Genomic DNA, 18,427 nt, shown 5'->3' on the forward strand with positions numbered 1-18,427 from the left:
ACGTGAAATGGAGCTTGCTGGCTGACCACACACTGGCCTCTGTTCTCTTTGTAATTGTCAACATCTGCTCTGCAGATCTATGAATAATTTTATGACAGAAAAGAAAAAAAAAAGCTCTCTCCTACTGACTCCAAAGCTTGTTGGGTTTGTTTTTGTCTTTTTAAACATGTGTAATGTGACACCGAGATTCAGAGAGCCTGGTTTGCTCATAGGTTAAGATCTGCATTCTTCTGAAAGATGCCATTAAAATGGAATTCAGGGTAGGTAGGGAAAGCTAATGTTGCTGACTGGTACCTTCTAAAAGCAAGTGGCCAAACAAGTGTTGGCAGTTGAGATAATACAGCATTTTCAAATATTGTAGGGAAGTGGAGCAACAGTCCATTGGTGTGCACTCTGTAGTAGCTACCTTCGCACAAGGCACCTGTGATTCCTCCAATTGCTTGATTCATGCCAAATACAACAAACCTCCACTCAAACATCTTACTCCTGGATAAGTGAGGGTTAAGTACACCAATGGGCACATTCAATATGACTGGAGTTTCAGCTGAAAGGAGAAACACATCTGAGGATACCTTAGCAGCACTGACACTTGAAAACTCCACCTTCCTGCTCTTTCAAGCAAGCCATCAGGGGTCCTAAGACTGTTAAGCATTTGAATCTAACAGTTTCTAATTTATTTTCATTTCACAACCACAGATTTATTTATACAATTATTTATTTTTATAGAAGAGTACCATTATGAAAGGTATGGTTAAAACTCTGGGGGACATGGCCACACTACAATTTCAGACTGCCATCATGCCTGGCTGAAAAAAGAAGTAGAGAAAGCTGGAGATGCAGGGATGCATTGCCAGTACTCATTAGTGATGCTACTCTTCATGAGCAGTAAAGGTAGAAGAGTGGAAACAGCAATAACTAAAGAACAAATCACAAGGGGAGTGAGTGTTTGCCAGGGTCATTCTCACACAGTTTTCCAGGACTGGAACACAATGTGACAAGGCTTTCTTGACTGACTCCTGCACACAGCATAGGTAGACTATTGGGGGCATATGGAACAATAGAAAAAAAGAAAAGAAATCCTTTCTCTTTTAGCTTAAATACCCAGAAATACTCAGGAGGAAAAGAACAGTGAGAAGCATAAAGCTAAACATGGTCCCTTTAGTGTCTTGCTGAAGCATACACTATTGTCAGGTCCACCACAATCTCTCCTTTTGGCTTCTTAATCTCTCTTTTTGGCTTCTATTACAATAAAGCTGAGAATTTCCCTGCAATTTCCCCTACGTAAATGCTGAGACAGTAAGATTGCTTCTCGCTAGCTTGGGTTCAGTATCACCTTTCTGGCCTGGCAGCGCTCTAAATGAAGCGTGTCAAAGCATATGAGCACGTTTAGTTTAGCACTGCTTAGTCTGTACACTTGTAGGGTCTGGTTTCTCTCAGAAACATTAAAACTTGTTTAAATGCAATTGCCGTCCTGGTGACCCAATTCACCTCCTTTCTCCGAGACTTCGACTCAACAGAGCATTTCACAGATACAGCACTGTTTTCTCCTGAATATGAAGATGATTATTAACTTGCTACTTTCTTGCTCTCATGGGGGGTTATATTTAATTTATTAGAAATTACTAAACAATCTGCTCCTTACAAAATTAATGGGCAACTGAGTATGTGGTGAACTTGTGGTTCTTTGGTGAAGCACCAGGGAACAGGCAAATTTATCTGGGGGGAGAGGTGAAAGAGAATGAAGTGAGAAAGTGAAAGCTGCTGAATGCTGTCACAGCCCTAACAACCCAGTACAAAAATCTGCCGTGGAAAACAGCAGAAAACTTTAGGACACAGAAGGGAAACGTATAGCATGAGACCTGGCCATAGAGTCCCAAAGTCCCCCAAAATTACACAGTCAAACCGATGGGTTTCATACAAAAGAAGTCTGGCATGGATGTTCAAAATAAATTTCAATTAAGGTGTATTAAAAGAGTCAATATCACTATTATGTGTTACTAAGCACAAACTTTGACCCTATTTTACTAGCTTTTAGCAAAGAACATGGACATGACTTGCTCTAGAGCATTCACAATCCTGCTGCAAAGGTGCCTAAGAAGGACAAGGGGATGACAGATGGAGACGAGAATAAAGAACATGAACATTAGATGAGGCAACAATAAAAGAGAGGCACAGCAAGCAAATCTAGAGCAGAAGCTGTTTGTGCTGAGTGGCTGTGGAAGGAGCATTTGTATAACATGCTGCAGTCTGATTTAAAAAAAAAACAAACACAACCCCTCCAAGAAACAACAAAGCAAAAGGAAAAGGATGTGCATCTTAAAAGTCACTGTTTAGGATTTGAACTCCCATCCCTCATATCATTCTGTTTTGTATTATGCAGTAGTAGATGACCTAGATATACAGAGTACAAGGAAGATGAAAAACCATTAGTAACATACATCAATTCAAAGCTCTTGCACTTTACCATCCATTCAACAGGCTACGCGAGGCATAAATATTTTCATGTAAGAAATGGTTATGCTAGAGACTTGTATAGATTTTAGTGTAATCACAGTAGTGCTGCTCTCTAGTAGAGATGGGGTTATATTTGTATAAAAGTTGTAGGTAATTGAGATGTAACCATGAGCTATGCTGGTACAAATGTCCCTTTTCTACAAGTGAACCCACATAAGGGCTTCTCATAGTATATTCTGGCATCAAATCGCTGATCAGAGAGATAAAACAATCAACTTTCTACAAGCTTAACAGCTAAATTATAGACAGAGCACTTACTTGGTCTTTAGTTGCAGAATAAACTCTCCAAAGTGATAAAGATTAAAACAGTATTTTCAGTAAAATTTGAACCACTCTTTTAACAGTAAGAGCTTGCCTTCATTTCTCTTTACCTCTTTATATAATAATCACAATCCTGAGATTCATGTTCCTTACTATATTTATTTCATTCTGGCATTATTAGGGTACAGGTATGCAAAGAATTACCCAAAATAAATATAGACTTCCTGGCACACCAAGAAATTATACTCCTGAAAATAATAAGTCCTTTGATTGTACAAACTTTCTGAACGCCTCTTTTATATTGACTGGCATGTTTAATATCTACACCAATAAATTCAACACCAGAAATGAATGGAAAATACTTCAAATTTGTATTAAAAAAAACAAACCAAAAAGTCTGGTAACATTTGCTTTTTGTGTTTCAGTAGCTCTGAAGAAATCACTGTCACTTGCAGCAGCTACAAAGCCATCACACTTTGTTTAGAGCAATCAGAATTTTCCGTTTCCCTCAAGTTTTATGTTTGTACAATGAAGGGTACAAAACTGCTGGGTTTTACGCTTCTCCTGTGCTGCCTTTTCCTGCGTTTGGGAGCAGTCATTGCAAGTGATGCAAAAGGTTAAATCCGCCCACATCATAGAAACCAACTCATCCAGACAGGTGGCAAAGGACCAACAGTCACACTCGAAGCCAGATGTAAGACCATTTCCTTCCTTGTTATACACCCCAGGCACTGCAACCGCTCCGATTTCCGTTTGGGCCAGGGCTGGACTATCCCCCTGATAACCACAAAGCACATGCCTACTCCACCTCCTTTACATGTGATTGTTCCAGTTCTCAAAATGCGAGCTGTATACACCAGCACTGCTTCTAGAGGAACTAGATGTGCTAATCATCCTCAAGACCATATTATTGCAATAACTGAATAGACAAATACCTATTCTTAATGAAAAAAGGACACACTGTTCACAGCTACAGTGGATCCACGCTAACACTCTGAAAAGCTATTAGTTTTCTATTTGCATAACTTCAGCTCAAAAACTTCTGATCACCGTCCATTTGGCCAAAGCTGTACAAAGAGAATAAAAATGCCATGTCCCAGTTTGTCACACCTGCACTAAGGAAAAGAAGTTAAATCTAATTGTTCAATCTGGATCCTTATACTCAGAAGCTGTTAGACTGGACCAGAATCTGTTCTTTTTACAACACAAAACGACAAAAAAGCCTAAAACATAACACTATAACATATACCGGTAATACTTATGACAGGATATGGTATTTTAAAATACAGCTTCCTTAAGTAGTCAAAAAATCTGAAAAGCAAGAACTACTGGAGAAACCAATGTCAAACACGGCAGGATGAGGTCAGGATAAAAACATATTAAGAAATAAAATCTTGACTGTGATAGATCGAACTGGCCTTTAGACCTACTGTCTGTTATGGGAGATGGTGCTTCCACACTCACATGCTCAGCCATTCCAATTGCTATAGAAATTACTGAGCTCTCCTGAAAATCTGGCCCAGTACTTTTATCACTAAAAGCTGAGACCAGAAAAGGAAGTTCTTTTCCAGTAATAAATAGAATGCACTTAACTTGTGCTCATACACAATTTTTAAACCAGTGAAAAACTATTCAGTGCCAAGTTGCAAGAGACTAATGTTTTTTCCTGTATATAAAGCTACAATACAGAGCAGCATTGCAGTAAGAATATGTTTGAAATCGGTCATTTTTATTACACCAAAAGCCATAGTAAAAATATTTCCCCTTTTTCGTGGCATCAGCACTTTGATTTCAAATTCAAAGAAAGAAAATGACAGGAAGTTAAGGGTGTATCTGCTCTGTGCTCCCACTTAGAGAGGACCAACTGAAAAATAAACATCACTAAATTGGTTGGGAAGTTGTATGTGGAGTAGGCTTTTTGTTTTGATAGGGAAAAAAATGTTAGGGCTACTTCAGTAGCTCACTATCATTTTAGAACAAAAACGGGGTTTTGTCCCTCATCTGTCAGACAAAAGTAAAGTTTCCTTAAGCTACCCAAGGCACTGAGAGAAGCCCAAAGTGAAGGTGAAATGCTGTTTAGCAGGATAGATATGGAAGATGAAAAAAGAATACGTGGAGCATTCAGAAACTAGAAGTTATTAGTTGTTCCACCCATGTGCCTACATTAATAACCAAGTCCGGATTTTAACTTCTCAGCCCTATCTTACAAAGCGATTTTCAGAAGTACTGAGGAGACATAAATGGTGGTAATAGTTTGAAAAACAAATTCCACATTTCTGAAGTGTTAAATCTTGACAGTTTCCCTTTACACTTGGCATTACCCATCCACCTCTTACATCAAATGTCTTAAGAAAAACGGTTTTTAGGATGCAAGCATGCTGTACTCCATATCGGTATGCTTCATCACTTAAAATGGAACAAATTCTAGCTCAAATCAGAGATGAGCTGTTCCCTACCTGCTTAATTTCAATGTCTATCAAAACTTTGTCATGCTTTTTCTGCCATACAAGTAGCCATCATGCTGTAGGACTGCATTCATCACATACTTCTTGGAATAAAGCCAAACTTACTGTACTCCCAAGTTGCTTTTATGCTGTATTACAATGTTTCTGTTCCGTTTAAGTATTACCATGTATTATGAACCACAATCGAGCTTTAAGCATGCAAATTACCAAACAATATACAAAAAGGAGAAAAAACAAATTATTTAACACTCTTTCCCTAATAGTATACCTTTAAACTCATGCAAAATTGCCAACACACAAAGCAAAACCTGTATACACTTCCAAACGACTGCAAACCTGTTTCCAAGTTCAAAACTATCTGACCTTGAGATGCCTTTACATAAAGCCTCACTAGGAAGTTCTAACTGTGCTTTGAGCTCACAGATGTGGGTAAGCCATTTCTCATTCAACTTTGTAGAACTCCATGAACCCCTTTGACATGCATTTTCAAATGTAAATATAAACACCGATGAGCTTGTGAAACTTTGTTCTCCTCTGAAGGAGAATGAATCAAGGATCAACCACAAAAGGAAGCAGTCAATTGGGGTTTTTTCTTATATAGTGTATGTTTAATCCCATACAAACCAGAGAATCTACTGTGATTACATAGTTTGTGGCCTTGGTTCTTTTGCTCAGTAGAAAAAACATCAGGACTTCACTATTAATTTTTAGGTAACATGGGTGAAGGAAGAGGAAATGGTGACAAAAAAATCCCAAGAATGTGTTGAGTACTTTTTTATTGAAAGACAACAAATAAAAGTGGGACATTAAGAGTGGTATAGATACAGGGGGGGAAGATATCAGTCAGCCTTTTCATGTTTTATTCATTCTAAGGCAAGAAAGTCTTACCTCCATCCTGCTTTTGCCTTTACTAATACAACCAGACAACAGGCATTGCATATATCCACTTTCAGATTGCCACCTCAACACTGACAACCAACCCTAGCACTAATAAAGGTGGAATTTTCTGGTCTCCAAGCAGACAAGAGAGATGTTCTAAGCCAGAGATATTCAATCTGTGGCCCACATGGAAAATTCATATCCTACATGCAATCTACTCCTACTGGCTTTTTCCCCAGTAAGAAGTTGCCTGGTGAGATACATGATGACAATACAATGCTGAGTGTATCAAATTTATGGAAAAGGTCCAGCCATGTTATCAGGTCCTTCCTGCCTTGAAGGCAAGCTACATGCCCGACCCAGGCAAAACGCTGGATCTGTTTCCAAACTGAGTATCTGTAGTAAATGCCGATTTGTAGCATGAACTTCTAACAACTATTAAATAAACTAATATAGGAAGGCTTCGTAAGTAGAGGAGCACAGCTTTTAAACCTATCAGCTAAATTCAACAGGCATCTGGAACAGCACAGAAAAGGGTATGTTACAAAACTCTAACATGTTAATCATCATTCTGCTATCAGGTGGTCCAGAGAGATTGTTGGTAAGAACTATGTATCACCTGTGAAAGCTTCCAGATTTATCCAACACAAACAGCTCTGAGACCATCTGCAAAGTACAGTATGTATCAGCAAGCAGTACAGACACAGTCCGGTGGAGCAGACATACAGAATCACCATGTTCTGTTCAGAATGTTCTTTTGCTTAATTAGGACAGTCCAGTCTTATCAACCATAGGGCCCACTCCCTTCTGCAAGTCTCCTCACATGTCACTCTAAGCTTGCTGTCAGCTTCCTAAGTGAACAACCATATGAAAGCAGAAAAATCTCTTGTCTTTGGGGAGGAAAAAATGGTAGGTCAGATGGAATTATGCTTCAAGCTGAATAGAATACTCCACAGGCTGTGAGACTAAACTAACCTAAAGTAGTTATTTAACAGACATGGATATGAACTCAGCTGGTTTAGTTACAGTCAGCAACAATCCTTAAAAATTACTTGTATAAATATTTGTGGAATTAATCCAACCTTAAAACCATTTAGACCTTTTTACTTATACAGCACAGTAGAATTTCCAGCATAGAAGGAGGGCTGCATGATCACACTTCAACCACGTTTCAAGCACAATTCAGACTCGAATATCCTGTAAGATTAGTTTTAACCTACATTTTTTCTACTTACTCCAACATCAAAACATTCAGTTCTCCTAATTTGTTTGCTCATTTTCTTCCTGTACTTGTCACCGTGCTCTGAACTTACTGAGCAGTTAAAATCATATATATTCTTTTTACTATTGGCAAAAAGATAGCAAGCCTACCAGAACACTTCTACATGTATTTAAAGGCTTATATTACTATACCTATAAAAGTGTTTTAATCACTTATTTATACAGAAGATAACCTTAAACAAGCAAATATTAAACTTTTAAAGTGGTTTTCTCATTATTATGCTCTCTTTGTACTCTCTTCCTCCCACCACACTCTCTGGGGTATATATTCTAAAATTTCACGCACAGCATAAAGTATCTTTGGAATGTTACAGTATAATTGTTTAGAGAAACATTTAATGGATGAGTAAGCATCAAGAGGCCATGGCTAAGGGAAAAGAAAAGTTAAAATGCTAGAAGCATTCTGAATTGAATGATCTTCTCAGCATGAGGACAGGGATGGACATTTGATCCAAAACTCTGGTATTGATTCAAGTGTTATAAAACCAGCAGCCAGCACCAAGGCACATGAAGCATCCAGCCACCTAACAGAACATTTGCTACCACCCACCTCCCCCTAAACGGACTTCAGTCATTGTCTCATAAAACAATCAAACACTACAGGATATTATCAATCAATAACATGAATATTACAACAGGGGATTACATGATCTTGACAACTAGCTATTTTTTTGTTTAAATCAGTTATTTGGTTTCCTGATTTACAGCACAAATAATGTGTATGTGCACGATACAGAAACACAACTGGAAAAAAGCCGGGCACTGAGTACAGAGACAGCTAAAAAAAGCTAAACATTCTTTCACTACAGGAAACTGCTGGAGACAATATGCTGTAAATTAAAGCCAATCTTCCTGAATTCCCTGAAGGACTGCTCCTCCCAGAGATTCTACAAATCCATTAGCAAAGGCCCATCATTATAGTTTTCTTGAGGCTTATTTACTGAAGAGAGTTTAAAAATAGCACACCCAAAGTAAAATGTAGGGTGTATTGTGGGTAGAAGAGTGGGACAAATTAGGCCTAACCTTATAGAATTCATGTCCCGATTATTAGAGCACAGCTGAGATAGTTTTCACTCCCCAGTTCCTCCTTCTCCTCCCCATACTTTTTTAAGTGAAGGAAAAGCAAAATAATCACCTCCCTACCTGAATTGCTGATGAGAAGAACGGATACTGAAGCAGGAGAGATGCTATATACTACCACACACTGCTCTGGAAATCAAGCACTTCTTGTAGCCCCAGGTTAGAAAAGAGACGCTTCCTGCAGACTTGTGCCACAGCTGAAGCTTGTCTCATGATTGGAGACCTAAAATCTCTGTCCACGTGGATTCTGTGGTGCTTAACAACATATGACTTGCAGCTGGGGCAGTGTATGCTCTCCTAGCTTCACACTTCCAGAATGTTGAGAAATCTAGTGTTTTTGAGGAACTTCATTAAATTTGGTGGAGAACAGGTAACAAGTTTAAAATGATGAATTAGGAATACATGAATAGTGGGATTTTATAAATATCAGCTTGTTAATAAGCTCCTGGACTAGTAGCACAAGTTCTGCTCTGCAGCCTTCTAGCTCTAAACTCAATCTATCTTCCAAAATTCCTTGTCTATTTGTAAAATGTGTGAATCTAAATAGTATGTAAAGATAATGGATTGCACATGCTGCTTGAATGAGGGTTTAAGAGCTATTTGTAGGCATATAAGATTGCAAGGGACTTCCCAGGTCACTGTACTTGTATCTCACTATCAGAAACACTATATTAAATAATCTCTTCCAGAAGACATATATCCTCATCTTAAAAAAAGTTTTCTTTTCTTTTTGCATACCTCTATTTAAACCATCTCAAAACTAGGATAGTTCTTTTAATTTCCAGCTTAACTCATTAAAGACCCCATTCAGTGGCTACTTAGATGGACTGTGTAGGACAAGTTTTTACATTCTCTAGGTCTTTTTTCTCTTCAACACCACACTGATCCCGATGTTGCAGTCAGATAAATTCACTGTTTTAAATCTAATTTTTTTTCTAATGCCATATTCTGAGACAAATCCAAATATTCCATGGGTAACTTTTTCTGTAACTACTTTCACTTGGTGAATTACAGGGAACTGTAATACCACTGCTGATTTAAAACAAGGTCTATAGACTACTTCTTGTGTTACAATGACCATACCAGTGCCTTTAAGTACGTCTTTTGGTGTCAGGGTAAGGGGGAACACAGCAGTTTACAATGAAGTCTAACAAACAAGGGTATGTTAATCTTGTCAGCCACTTAAAACCAGGAAAATCAAAAGCAAATGTCTTCCTACCATAGCATCACAAAACCCAACCCCGAATACTTGCATTTTAATGCCTGCTGGGATGTTTTCTGCTAACCACCCATTAGATTTCTTACAGTACTCAGTACACACATTCTTCTACAGGCTGGATTGATTTCTTCCACAGTTTAACTTGTTTTTGCCAAAGTCTCTTTTAGTTCAGCACTGGCTGATTGCCTAATGAAACAACCTTTCTTTATGCCAAAACCGTCATCTTCAGTTGCACAAGATGCATCTTACTTACAAACATGTATAATGAGCCCAATGTTTAATGCCTGAAGAACTGCTATTTTAAAATGATCTCTAGAGCAACTTCAACAGATACAGAAGTGGTCAGTACCTAACCTTGGTGAGGGGAGAAATCCTTTTCAAGACAGACTTTTTTTCTTTTGTATTTAAATACACCTTTTAAAAAGAAAAACCTAAACTAACTATTAGAAGATGGAAGTGTATGCATTTAACCACAGAGTGAAAAATGTGAGGCTCAGTCCAAACCCAAAGCTGACAGCTGCATTCTCACTCAGTGTGAAGTCATCATACATAATGATCACATGCACTATCAATTTACTGAAAAGACTAACGTTTAAATATAAGAATCTGATAATACCTGATATATTATCTTGACTTATATACTTGACTTACATTATCAAGTATAAATACTTACTATAAGTTATCCAGTATTCCTAATGACTGAAGAAAATCCATCTAAATAAACTTGTTGCTTTATTTTTCTGCTGTAATTTCAGTCACAGCTGAAACAAGAATACCTGTGTAAGAAGTTGTTCTTCAGTCAGACTATTGATCCAACGAGTATACCGTTCCGTCGACTCTGGTGGCTCTCTTCTGATTTGGCAACCAACAATCTAAAGCAAACAGCAACAAAAAAAGATCATAAAATAAGCATTCAAAACACGGGAACTCCAAGAGTTAAGATTATCTATACAGTCCTTTTCAGCCCCCTTCTATGGTCATAATATAATATAACATAATGTAATGTAATGTAGTATAATACAGCACAGTTGCTCTGCTCAAATGTTAAGTAGTTACAGACTTTCAAAGGTCTCTACAAAACTAGCACTGAAGAATGTCTTTCCAGTCTTGGGAGTATTTGAACCATTTTGGTTGAAATTTTCTAAGGGAAGTCATCCAGACATCTAGAATGCAAAATATGAATTTTAATATTCTGAACATCTATTGGCATAATAAATGGCTTCCAATATGCATCAAACAGAATATTAGAGGGATTTCATACTATCTGTAACCGCACAGACACATATTAATACAATTTTATACAAACACTAAACAGTTTAAGCAACAAATCTCTGGTTAGACAAGGAAGAAGCCAAGGAGAATGGGAGGAGTGTGACGACACAGAACTCTGTTATTTGCTACTCCCGATGGTCTGCAATCTATCCTAAACCTTCAGGGTAGTACAGGACTTAGTGACATGTGCAAAGTAAGCTAATACTGTTTTACACCAACTACAGCACTCCTGTCATACTTTAACTGTGTATTTCTCTTTCAGATTTTGATGGGTACTTCCTGTTGAGGATGTATTCGTTCGTTGAGATTTAACACCAAAAGGTAGGTTATAGCATTTCTAAACACTAATTTGAGAGAATGAAGTTCTGCTCAAGAAGCGTGTGGAAAACTTACTTGGTTTATTTTCCACCCTAAGTATTCATAAGGAATGTAAGTGCATACACTGAGCACAGCAAGTTTAAATCTTTCAGGTATCTCTATTTAGAGAGCTTTAAACCCCGCACAGATGTAAGCAGTCAGGCTAGAATTCTGCATGTGCAGTTATGAATACTTCTGATGTGGGAACAAAAACACCATGAAGAGATCTTGCTGGGCGACTGCTGGCAATGAAACATCACAATTTAGAGTATGATTAAATACAATCAAAATACAAGACATGTAAAAAAAGAAACCATGATTTGCTTATCCCTTAAGAATAAAAAAGAATGTCTCTATGAAATTTCCCCTCCATGACAACTATGAATTACTATGAATAACTTCAATCCTCATCCTTTCTCCTCAATTACAGCTAAGTGATACTAAGACATTTTCAGAAGGTTAACCCAGAATTGTTTTAAACTGAATACCATTTGTAAAGGAGGTACTCCACAGATACAAAAACTTCGGAGAAGTTGTGCCAATGTACATATATCTTGTTCTGTGAGAATGAATTTTATTTAAGAGAACTATATACAGAACTCGTTAGACTTCATTAACCAAGGCCTCATTAACTTTCTCTTCCATGTTCTAGGTTTCTATAACTTACAAAGACACTTTACAAAATGATGCACAAAAGTCCAAATGGGAAAATTACACAGCACTTCTTTCTCAAAAGCTATTCCATAACAACACAATATGGAAACAGATTCTTTATTCAAGCAGTCACAGCCTAAGCTGAACAAACACAGAATCAGAAACAGTTTTCACAAGGTAAGAGACAAAAAAACATTTTCCTGAAAACCTGGTTTTCAATCAGAGCCAAGCAGTAAGCACAGTCCTCTCTTTCTATGCAACTTGACATTGAAATGAGAAGCAAAGGAATGGAGTTTCCTATTTTTATATTAATTTCTGACCAGTCTGACCATTTTTATAAATGCTATTGATAGTTTAAGTCATCTAAAAAAGATATTGAATCCAGGTGCTCAGCTGAAGGACTACAATTCCCTAAAGTTCACAGAACAATTGGTTCAAATCTCAACTCCTTACGCTTCCAGAGAAAACTAAATGGAGTTGATCAATTATCTGTCCATACACTCAAGGAGAGGGGAAGGCAGACAGAATAACTGCTATTCAGTTGGGTCCTGACAGCTCTTTTCTGTATCATACATCACCTCTTGTAACTTCTAGAGTTTGACTTAGACTCTTAGCCAAAATTTCCACCTCTTTCCATATAGCCGTATAGATTATTCCACGCTCCAATTTACTCCTCTGAATTCTGGCTTGTAAAAATTATTATTTATTGTATGTAGGTCTTGAAGTACTTTCAGGCTTTTGGAATTGAAAACACTATAACTAGGAAAAAAGTAGTCATCAAATAAAAAAGGTGATTTAGGAATTACTGTTATTGCAGTAATATAAATCCAGAACAGAAAAAACAATGGGTTACATTGAATTTCACCATAATTTGGGGCAGAATCCTTGTTACTGTAACTTTCCAAACTCCTTCACCAACTGACATGCCTAACAGCAAGACAGAGTGAGAGCGTAACAATCTAGAGCCTTATACACAAACACCCTGATCAAATACAAAAACAGGTTTAAAAAAGAGCCTCTTTTGTACACAGCAAGTTTAATTTCTACAGCAAAGCTCAACCTAACATTTAGACCACTGGCAAAACCAGAGTAAGATATTCATCTAGGACAAATATAAAGATGTGCTTTTATATATATATAAAGAAATAAAGAAGAAAGTGATAGGATTATCCTCTGACTTAAGAATGTGAGAATAGCTCAATGTTTCAAGAATCAACTTACATTTTTTTTACCCAGTCCAATGAATAATCATGAGGGCAACCCTCCTACTGCTGCAATTCAAACTCCCTTTAGAAGCACACTGAACACCTGAAGGCTCATGGCATCAAGTTGAAATGTAGTTTTATTGGAATTGATGGCAAAAGGTTGTTGTTCAAACCCATGCCCAGAGCAATGCATTTCACTTCCACGACTAAACAGGACACAGTTGGTAACTCCTGGTTCTTGAAACCTCCATTCTGCAATCCCTAACAAAGTGTTAAGATGATCTACTCTAACATCAGTGAACAGGAAGAAGAATGAAACCAGTGCTGAGAATTAACGTGAGAAAAGGCTGCTTTCTGGAAAAAATGCAGACAATGCAAAATGTAACTTAGAAAAACAACATTTTCTGAGACTCCACATGCCTACTAATGTCCTCATTCCTCTATTTAGCATATCACACCTTCTCTCCCATAGCTTTGTCTTTTCTTACTCTTTTCTAGTCTGAGCTCTAGCAGGCAGGCATTACTGACGAATGAAATGGCTCCAATGAAGTTGAGATGAAGATGAGGTTAAGATTTCACTCTAATTTGTTTTTTCTTACACACTGAATAAGAATACTGTCTAGACAATAAAATATCATAATATACTTTGCAATCGTATACTTGTTTCATATATGGAATTAAAGGAAGACAGAGAAGAAAAGAAGGATTAATACATTTACAACTTCACTAAAACATCTTCCATAGTGGTGGCTTTAAATTTTGGTTTTCTTAAAATTACCTGAATGTGCTATCTACACACAACTACAGCATTTATTTCCAGAAGACTTTCTAATTGTTCCTAAAATCTATTTTTTCACAAGCAATTTGAATTGCTGTCTTTATTCCTCCTCCTCATCTGAAAACCAAACCCACAACAACCACCTGGTAATTCATTTCTTTAGAAGCAAAAGAACAAAAATCCTTAGGTGATGTTCTTAGTGGCCTTTTAAGACTTCTACAGATGTAGCAAACTCAAGAGCAGGGGACATAAAAGCAAGGATCTCCCTCCTGCAGAAGATGGTATCATAAAACATCATTTAACCACATTTTTTACTTATAATGATTATCACAGCAAAACAAACTGCAGAGTAGAAATGCATGTTACTGAGAACAGCTGCAACACACCACATACACTACAAACGCATAACAAAGTTAATACTTTGTAAGAAGTGAAATATTCACACTTCCCTCTACACTAACAGTGAAATGCTTTGCACAGCACACAGATGCCCTGCTTTCTTTTCATTTTCAGAACCAACACTACTCCAGACTTTTAGCATCATCTTCAGAAACACGTGTTACAGACAAAGCTTAACACTGTCATTATGCAATCTAGATGCTCAGCCAAAAAAAATCCACACCCTTCTGGTCTTTGGCTGCACCATTCCTCCCCCAATGGGACTCTGACTCATGGCTGGGATTCCTGACTTACATGATTGCAAGATAAACATCACCAGTGTAGAGTAACTCAACCTGAGCCTTTGATAGAGCTTCTGTAAAGCACAGCTCATTTAACCAGCTTCTTTCATCCAATCAAACCCAGGATTATTTAGAATACAAACAGCTTCCTCCAGTTCCCCTGTGTAAGGTGGGGCATCAGAAGCAAGTGCACACAGTTTCCTATTTCCTCCATGTCTCAGAGCTTTTATATTCACTTCACTGAATATTTCCTTATAGCTTTTAAATTGAAGTGAAAGGGTTTTTTACTGTTGCTTCTTTCATAAGTTTTCAAATACTTTGATAAAAGCCTTTCTGACCTATTTCATACCCATACAGACTTCCAGAAAGTACAAGAAACTCTCCCCATTAGAAATATGTGTAGCAGCAACATCAGCCATCTGCTCCCATGCTATAACTTGTTCCAACTTTTCACTAGTGTTTGATTTTAAATGCAATATTCAGGTAAAGAAAGATACTTCTTATATTCATAATTATAGGGGTTTATGTTTTCTCTTGCACAGATAAATGGAAAAGGAAGTGGGTGAGAGGAAGAAAAGATTCGATGAGTTGACAGTAACTAAAACCAATGAAAACACTTTCTGCAGATGTGGCTTTTTTGTGTTTGTTTTTGTTTTTTAATCACTAAAACTTCCTCTGGCAAAGAATCTTTCTCATTCAGGAGACAGCCTATGGGGCAGAACCCTCCTGTTGTACTAAAAAGGAAATGAAGATGAAAAATTAACTGTCTCTTATTTGATCCCAATTTTTTCCCAGCCTAGTTTTATTAAAAATGGATATGAACAAAGACAGGCAAAAGCATAAACTCTCTGTCAGGTAGTAGGCACTAGGTGTACACACATTCAATTTCTTCATACTATATGTATCCTTTTAAGGAACTTTGTTTTATGAAGTTTTTTACTTAACCAACCAATCACGATATTGAAGCAGGTATTGGAAAATCCTGCATTTTCAGCAAGGAAAACCCCACATCTTTCCTTTACAAAATAAATTGCTTTCCTCAACTTATAATATTAAATGAAATGCAACTTTCAAATGTTCTATACAATACAAAGCTTTCTACACACTAGGGAGGAGCATGTAGTGTTGAGTTGCATCTCAGAAATGACGTAAACCTCCTAGAAGGGAATGTTATTAACTACACAGTGAAGCTTTAATTAGAAGTATCATGACATCTGATCTTAGATAATGTTCTATGAGAAGAAAGACTATTGAAATGACTGTGAAGGATTCCCTCTAGTACATGACACCTTTTCCCCCCAATATGCCTGTTTATGAGTACCCACAGAGGGAAATTTCCTAACCTAAAAAAACCTAATAGGAGACATTTACCTTATCCTGAATGTTTAAGAACAGCTTTTGTTAATCATGCCTGTATCCTGATGTATAAAGGAAAGGTAGATGGCACTTGTGCTATCTCTAAACCCTACTTCTGTTATTTTTGTTGCAGTAATTTCCAGACATACACACACCACCCTCAAGTGATGTGACACTGCAAACATACCCTGAAATTCAGACGAAAACTTGCAAGGACAGAGAAAAAGTTTATCTCTGTCTGCCCTCTGTATTAAATTTCTTTGGTTTTCATCCAGGTAACATTTAAAATATTATTTTGTTGTAAAAACATCTATAGATGTTTTCATTTTCTTCCTAGGGTACATACACAGCCACTTTTATAAGCCCATATGTTCACATACTGCCTAAAAGAGCAGCAAAGCTGTACGTATGGGTGCAGTACAGCACCAGCTTGTCACACCCACTGTGACAAGGGTGGTTCAGCAGCATCCCTGCTATATTTACTGGAAGTGTCAAGTAGAAACCTACCACAAAAATAGCAATTCATTGAGATGGTCCAGGGTTGCTTTTCAAGTAGACTTATGAAATAGTGCTTGTAGCATCATTTTTTAATTGCACAGCTGTGACTCAGCATTATCTCCTCAGATCACCCATTTCCCACAGAAATCATGATTAACACAATCTTCCATAAGTCTTTATTTCTCATTTACTCAGAATAGCCAGAACATTATTACATGAACCAGCATGATTGTAAAATTAAGATTTAACCATTAAAATATCAAAGTATTGGACAAGATATTCAGCCAATGGTAACAGCATTGTTTCTCTCAATTAAATGTGAACAAGAGATTACATTTATATTATTGATTTGTTCCTTCACACAATTAAGTGAAAGATAATGAATATTAGAATTATATGTTAAAATCTATTTTAATTGCAGAATATTAGAGAAGTGAGATTATCTTGAAGAAATTTACCAGCTCTATTTCCAGTTCTAATTCTTACTACTTTTACTTAAAGTAGTTAAAGCTCTATATAGCTAAATCCATATTTTGTAAAAATACATTGGGAGATAGCAAGAAGAATTCATAAAGTTTCTATAAAACTTAAGAAAATTCAGATTTGGATAATGTGACAAAATTACAGGGTGGTTAGTCCAAAAACCTGCGTTACCTGAAAGATGGAGAGAAATTTACAGTATTTCTACTGAGTACAGTTTACACTGGATTCCCAGACAAGCACACGATGATCACAGTAACTAGAACATCTGCTTTAATGAATCAGAAACATGTCACAGCAACAGCTAAGCAGAATAGATCCTTATTCCAACAATAGCATTTTGGATTTTGACCTTGCTAAAAAATAAGACTTGAAATTTATGTTGTTAAAAACACTGGAAGATTTTATTTAAATTATATTTTGTCCAGAGGCCCATGACCTTTTATTTTTTAATGCAGCAAAATAATGAAATTACTTAAGATACGAGTGGCTTTAAGAATGATTTTGTGATCATCATTTAATGCAATCAAAAAGGAAAAATAAATGGAAGGAGTATTTTTATGTTGTTAAAATCTTTCCAAAATTATATACTGGTGGGAAGAAGGTAGTAAAATGTATTTCTTCTCCCCTTCATTTCCAATGGTGGAAACAGTGTTCTCCAAAACACGTGAATCCAGTGAGGTAATTTGCACTAGGTGTAAAGATACACAACACACCCAAGTGTATTTAAAGCATGTTTTAAAAGTTATAAAACACGTTGATAGTGCTGACTCCCCCGAGAATCCTTCAGGTCAGATGAATATCCATTTTCACAGATGTTCTTATCTCGTAGTGATCCATTCTTAAGAACACCTGTAAAACGTTCATTCCACTTGGCCCTGGTTCAAGTCCGAAGTCCACAATAGGACGTTACATATTTATTTTCAGCACATAAAAAGGGAGTAATTAAAAAGTAAGGAAGTCCGAATTTTCTTTAGTGAATTTATATGAAAACCAAGAAGTCAAAGTGGTGTAACCAGAACGAGCACGACTGAGCATCACGCCACGCTTGCATTTAAAATGGATGTTGACATGCATACGAAATCATGAAGTATAAACATGACATTTTTTGGAAAACTTCAAGTAAGTATCATTGAATACACACTACAGCAAATCTGTAGATATTACAGCAAACTAAATGAGTTTCAGAAGCCCTTTTTGAAGGTAAATGAGTAAACCCCACTGTATTGACAAGTAGCTTAGGTAGGAAAAAGCATCAGGCCTCAGATGCCGTCATTCAAACTCTGCTATCCTGGGATAAACAAGATCTAAGGGCTCAACCTCTCTATTCAGGCCAGTGCACGTGCAATCTGAATGTGATGCATCCTGTCAAGATGCTTACAGAACCAGTCCTTTGCATAAAGCTTAAGAATAGTCAAAAAGAGCACTGCGTTTTCACAATTTCTATT

The 18,427-nt window shown here is 37.0% G+C and overlaps 1 protein-coding gene across 6 annotated transcripts in view; it reads right to left on the minus strand.

The window, feature by feature from the left end:
• B3GNTL1 (UDP-GlcNAc:betaGal beta-1,3-N-acetylglucosaminyltransferase like 1) overlaps positions 1–18,427 on the minus strand; it is a 121,569-nt gene that overhangs the window by 75,167 nt on the left and 27,975 nt on the right. For all 6 annotated transcript variants that reach the window (XR_003994346.1, XR_003994347.1, XM_030506229.1 and 3 more), the window contains one exon: positions 10,476–10,571. Coding sequence is in view for 4 of the 6 variants with exons in the window: in XM_030506229.1 (XP_030362089.1) it covers positions 10,476–10,571 (96 nt within the window). In the remaining 2 variants the exon portion in view is untranslated. The remainder of the gene's footprint in view (positions 1–10,475; positions 10,572–18,427) is intronic.

Source organism: Strigops habroptila, chromosome 14 (assembly GCF_004027225.2).
Source record: "Strigops habroptila isolate Jane chromosome 14, bStrHab1.2.pri, whole genome shotgun sequence".
NCBI lineage: Eukaryota > Metazoa > Chordata > Aves > Psittaciformes > Psittacidae > Strigops > Strigops habroptila.